Genomic DNA, 6,119 nt, shown 5'->3' with positions numbered 1-6,119 from the left:
TGTGAATGTGTCGATGAATTCACTAGTGATATAGTGCGTTAGTTATAAATTCAGCGGTGATCAATGTTTTATTTAAGTATAATGAGTTGCTGAATTGTATGTTAAAAGAGTTTCAGTGCAATGGTAATGCCCTATTTGTAGAGTAGAATATAGGCTTATTTGGGATATTTGTGGTTGATTGTATGAATGTATACCTGGCGCGATTATGAGCTACATTTCTTTGGTTTGTATGTGTTCAGGCTAGAACGTCGGCCAGCCGTGTTGCATGGATTTCAGGGGTATGTTCACCGTTGAGGTTGAAGACTCGGATTGGGGTAGTTCGGATGATTGCTGGGGGCATTATTGTGGGAGTGACGAAGATTATGACGAGGAAGAGAGCTTTGACAATAGAGGGGGTACCGAAGCAGACCAGAAATGTGTAGGGGATGCTGTTGATGGTTAGGTGTCTGGTGGTGCAAATGACATGGAAGGCGGCGGTCCGAGCCGGCAAGTCGTTGCGGAAGACTTCTTGAGTAGAAATTTTGCTACGGAGGAGGATGCCTATGCTGCCTACAAGGATTTTGCTAGATTAAGGAGTTTTGGCGTTCAGAAGGGAGATGTAGGTTGTGTTAATGGGATTTTGGTAACGAGAAACTTTTTCTGCTATCGACAAGGTATAAGACATCGAAAGCACTATGATCGACCTGAGCGAGTAAGGGAGGAGAGGCTGGAGAGTCGAATGGACTGTAAGGCCAAATTGAAGATTTACTACGATATGCAACAGAGCGTGTGGAAGGTAAGAACCATCATTGACGAACACAACCACGAGCTTGCCCCAGCCATGTTTACACATCTTCTTCCTAGTCATCAGAAGATGAGCGAAGGCAACAGGGCACAGGTGGACAGTTTTAAGCAGTTTGGGATAGCAACCTCCAAAATAATGGCTTACATGGCTGGACAATATGGTGGGTATGGTATGCTTCGATTTACAAAACGAGATTTGTATAATTATGTGCACGGACAAAGGATTACACGAATATGTGATGGGGATGCAGCAGCAACTATTGGTTACTTTGAGGGTAAGGCAAATGCAGACATAATGACAGCGGCACGCTACACACGGACCCCGGATAATCGCCTGGGTAGCCTATTTTGGGCTGATGGCGAGATGATGGCGGATTATCAGCTATTTGGTGATGTGTTGGCGTTTGATTCTATGTATCGTTCTAACAAGTACAGGAAGCCGCTGGTGGTTTTCTCTGGGTCAAATCACCACAAGCAAACATCCAATTTTGAGTTCACGTTGCTGGAGGATGAAGAGGTTCACACTTACCGGTGGTGTTGTTGAACCTGCTGGATGTCATGGGACAAGACGATGCGTGCTGCAATTGCAGAGGTGATGCCAACCGCGACACAGACTGTGCGGTTGTCACCTGGAGAAGAATTGCGTACAAAGGGTTAAGGATACAGAATTTTGCAAGGTTTTTAAGAAAGCTCTCTATGCAAACTTTGAAATAAACGAGTTTGAGGAGTACTGGAAGACGGCGGTCGAGTCCCTTGGCCTACAAGATAAGAGCTGGGTTCAGAGCACATATGAAAGTAGAGAAAGCTAGGCAATGGCCTACCTGAGGGGCACCTTCTGTGCGGGATACAGAACAACTTCAAGATGTGAAGGGATCAATGCTTTCATTAAGGATTTTCTTAAATCAACTGAAAGCATTTTGGAACTTGTCCACAGTTTAGACCGGGTTGTAAAAGACTATTGGAATAATGAAGTTACAGCCCAATTCTATTCCACGTATTATAGTCTGGTGCTAACGACCGAACTTGATTCGATCGAGCTGTTTGCTTCAAAGGTGTATACACAGGCAGTTTTTAGAGAAGTGAAGAAACAAATAAAGAGTGTGGCGACGTTATTGTTTCGGGGCAGGGATAGCATTAGCAGGACGTGTGTGTACAAGTTTTCGAAGATGGGAAAACCTAACAAAACACATAGGGTGTTGTATGATTCGAACGAGGAAAAGATTGAGTGTAAGTGTTCAATGTGGAACAGTGAGGGGATTTCTTGTAATCATATCTTCTATCTGATGAAGTACGAGGGTTTGGAAAAAATACCGGAGGGTCTTATTCTGAGCAGGTGGTGCAAGGATGCAAAGGATTGGAGATCGAAACCCCCCCCAAAGTACAGAGGGCCATCAAGGACGCTTGCTTAGATATGGTGCCCTTTGTTGGGCGATGAGTGTGGTTGCAAAACTTGGGTCCGAAGATGCAGCCGAGTTAGTTGTGGCCAGGGACAGCATCGCCAACCTCACAGAATTGCTGCAACGACGAGCGTATGAATGGGCCGGAGGCCATCTTGGTCTCTCATCACTATCCGAGCTCAAGGACTCAGTGGTCTCGAAGACAAATGGGGCTCTGATGAGCGGATAATTTATACGCTTTTTGGCATTATTTTTAGTATGTTTTTAGTAGGATCTAGTTACTTTTAGGGATGTTTTCATTAGTTTTTTGTTAAATTCACATTTCTGGACTTTACCATGAGTTTGTGTGTTTTTCTGTGATTTCAGGTATTTTCTGGCTGAAATTGAGGGACTTGAGCAAAAATCAGATTCAGAGGTTGAAGAAGGACTGCTGATGCTGTTGGATTCTGACCTCCCGGCACTCAAAGTAGATTTTCTGGAGCTACAGAACTCGAAATGGCGCGCTTCCAATTGCATTGGAAAGTAGACATCCAGGGCTTTCCAGCAATGTATAATAGTCCATACTTTGGCCACGAATAGATGACACAAACTGGCGTTCAACGCCAGCTTTCTGCCCAATTCCGGCGTCCAGCGCCAGAAAAGGATCCAAAACCAGAGTTGAACGCCCAAACTAGCACAAATACTGGAGTTCAACTCCAAGAAGGACCTCTACACGTGCAACACTCAAAGCTCAGCCCAAGCACACACCAAGTGGGCCCCAGAAGTAGATTTATGCATCAATTACTTACTTCTGTAAACCCTAGTAGCTAGTTTATTATAAATAGGACATTTCACTATTGTATTAGATATCTTTTGAACCATCTTTGAATCTTTTGATCATCTTTGGACGCCTGGTTCTTAGATCAGAGGGGCTGGCCATTCGGCCATGCCTGGACCTTTCACTTATGTATTTTCAACGGTAGAGTTTCTACACTCCATAGATTAAGGTGTGGAGCTCTGCTGTTCCTCAAAGATTAATGCAAAGTACTACTGTTTTCTATTCAATTCGTCTTATTTCACTTCTAAGATATTCATTTGCACTTCAACCTGAATGTGATGAACGTGACAATCATCATCATTCCCTATGAACGCGTTCCTGACAACCACTTCCGTTCTACCTTCGACTGAATGAGTATCTCTTAGATCTCTTAATCAGAATCTTCGTGGTGTAAGCTAGAATGATAGCGGCATTCAAGAGAATCCGGAAAGTCTAAACCTTGTCTGTGGTATTCCGAGCAGGATTCAATGATTGAATGACTGTGACGAGCTTCAAACTCGCGAGTGCTGGGCGTTAGTGACAGACGCAAAAGGAGGGTGAATCCTATTCCAGCATGATCGAGAACCGACAGATGAATAGCCGTGCCGTGACAGGGTGCGTTGATCATTTTCACTGAGAGGAGGGGATGTAGCCACTGACAACGGTGATGCCCTTGCATAAAGCCAGCCATGGAAAGGAGTAAGACTGATTGGATGAAGATAGCAGGAAAGCAGAGATTCAGAGGAACGAAAGCATCTCTATTCGCTTATCTGAAATTCTCACCAATGAATTACACAAGTATTTCTATCCCTCTTTTATTATTTAATTTCAAAAACTCCATCACTATTTTATATCCGCCTGACTGAGATTTGCAAGGTGACCATAGCTTGCTTCATACCAACAATGTCCGTGGGATTCGACCCTTACTCACGTAAGGTATTACTTGGACGACCCAGTGCACTTGCTGGTTAGTTGTGCGAAGTTGTGAACCATGGTATTGGCATCATGTGTTTGGCGCCATTACCAGGGAAAGAAAGAGCGATGAATTTTACATAATCAAAGTGTAATCACAATTTCTGCACACCAAGTTTTTGGCGCCGTTGCCGGGGATTGTTTGAGTTTGGACAACTAACGGTTCATCCTGTTGCTCAGATTAGGTAATTTTCTTTTTGTTTTCTTTTCAAAAATTTTTCAAAAATATTTCAAAATTTTCTCACCTGTTTTCGAAAAAATTTTAGATTCAAAATTTTTAAGAATGAATTCTAGTGTTTCATGAAGCATGTGAAGCCTGGCTGGCTGTAAAGCCATGTCTAAATTCTTTTGGACTGAGGCTTCCAACCATCAGCTGTTATACGACTGTAGGGTATGTCAGGCATGTCATGTCTGAATTACATGCTGAAGCTTGGCTGGCCATTGGCCATGTCTAGTGTTTTGGACCGGAGCTTTCATTGAAAGCTTGGCTGGCTAGTGAGCCATGTCTAATTCCTGGACTGAAGCTTTAAATTAAGAATGCAAGATTCCTGGAATTCATATTAAAAATTTTGGAATTCTTATTTTTCTTTCTTTCTAAATAATTTTCGAAAAATATAAAATAAAAATCCAAAAAAATTAGAAAATCATAAAAATCAAAAAATATTTTGTGTTTTTTGTTTAAGTCTTGAGTCATATCATAAGTTTGGTGTCAATTGCATGTGCATCTTGCATTTTTCGAAAATAATCATGCATTCATAGTGTTCTTCATGATCTTCAAGTTGTTCTTGGTAAGTCTTCTTGTTTGATCTTGATGATTTTTTGTTTTGTGTTGTATGGTGTTTCTCATATGCATTTTTGAATTCTTAGTGCTTAAGCATTAAAGAATTCTAAGTTTGGTGTCTTGCATGTTTTCTTTGCATTAAAAATTCTTCAAAAATATGTTCTTGATGTTCATCATGATCTTCATAGTGTTCTTGGTGTTCATCTTGACATTCATAGCATTCTTGCATGCATTCATTGTTTTGATCTAAAATTCTCATGCATTGCATCATTTTTCTTGTTTTTCTCTCTCATCATTAAAAAAATTCAAAAATCAAAAAAATATCTTCCCCTTTTTCTCTTAAAATTTCGAAAATTTGGATTGACTTTTTCAAAAATTTTTAAAATTTAGTTGTTTTTATGAGTCAAATCAAATTTTCAATTTAAAAATCTCATCTTTTTCAAAAATCAAATCTTTTTCAAATTTCTTAGTTATTTTCGAAAATTCCAAAAATGTTTTTCAAAAATCTTTTTCTTATTTTTATATCAAATTTTCGAAAATAACAATAACAATTAATGTTTTGATTCAAAAATTTCAAGTTTGTTACTTGCTTGTTAAGAAAGATTCAAACTTTGAGTTCTAGAATCATATCTTGTGATTTCTTGTGAATCAAGTCATTAATTGTGATTTTAAAAATCAAATATTTTTCAAAACTAATTTCAATCATATCTTTTCAAAATATCTTCTTATCTTATCTTTTTCAAAAATTTGATTTCAAAATATCTTTTCTAACTTCCTAACTTCCTATCTTTTCAAAATTTATTTCAACTAACTAACTAACTTTTTGTTTGTTTCTTATCTTTTTCAAAACTACCTAACTAACTCTCTCTCTCTCATTTTCGAAAATCCCTTCCTTCTTTTTCAAAATTTCTTTTTAATTAACTAATTATTTCAATTTTTTTTAAATCTTAATTTTCGAAAAACTACTAACATTTTTCAAAAACTATTTTCAAAAATCACTAACTCTTTTTCAAAAATTATTTTCGAAAATTCCTTCTCTCTCATCTCCTTCTATTTATTTATTCATTCACTAACATCTCATCTCACATCTCTGCCCTCCTCACAGTTGTGTTTCTTTCTTTACATCACATTCTTTGTCTTCTTCTTTTCTTCTACTAACACAAGGACCTCTATACTGTGGTATAAAGGATCCATATTATTATTATTATTATTTTCTGTGCCCTCTTCTTTGTCATATGAGCAGGAGCAAGGACAAGAATATTCTTGTTGAAGCAGATCCAGAACCCGAAAGGACTCTGAAGAGAAAACTAAGAGAAGCTAAATTACAACAATCCAGAGATAACCTTTCAAGAATTTTCGAACAGGAAGAGGAGATGGCAGCCGAAAATAA

At 38.8% G+C, this 6,119-nt stretch overlaps 2 protein-coding genes across 2 annotated transcripts; both read left to right on the top strand.

Moving 5' to 3' along the window:
• Nucleotides 1-463: 463 nt before the first annotated feature.
• On the top strand, nucleotides 464-1,327 carry LOC112785825 (protein FAR1-RELATED SEQUENCE 5-like). The gene has a single exon (XM_025829247.1). The coding sequence runs from the start codon at nucleotides 464-466 to the stop codon at nucleotides 1,325-1,327; it is 864 nt and encodes a 287-aa protein (XP_025685032.1).
• Nucleotides 1,328-1,595: 268 nt separating this feature from the next.
• LOC140183054 (protein FAR1-RELATED SEQUENCE 5-like) lies at nucleotides 1,596-2,192 on the top strand. The gene has a single exon (XM_072231055.1). It carries the CDS (start codon nucleotides 1,596-1,598, stop codon nucleotides 2,190-2,192), a length of 597 nt encoding a protein of 198 aa, XP_072087156.1.
• The last annotated feature ends 3,927 nt before the right edge of the window (nucleotides 2,193-6,119 follow it).

This window comes from Arachis hypogaea, chromosome 20 (assembly GCF_003086295.3).
Source record: "Arachis hypogaea cultivar Tifrunner chromosome 20, arahy.Tifrunner.gnm2.J5K5, whole genome shotgun sequence".
NCBI classification, from domain to species: domain Eukaryota; kingdom Viridiplantae; phylum Streptophyta; class Magnoliopsida; order Fabales; family Fabaceae; genus Arachis; species Arachis hypogaea.
The sequence above is the reverse complement of the archived record's forward strand: the minus strand, read 5'-3'. Positions and strand labels throughout refer to the sequence as shown.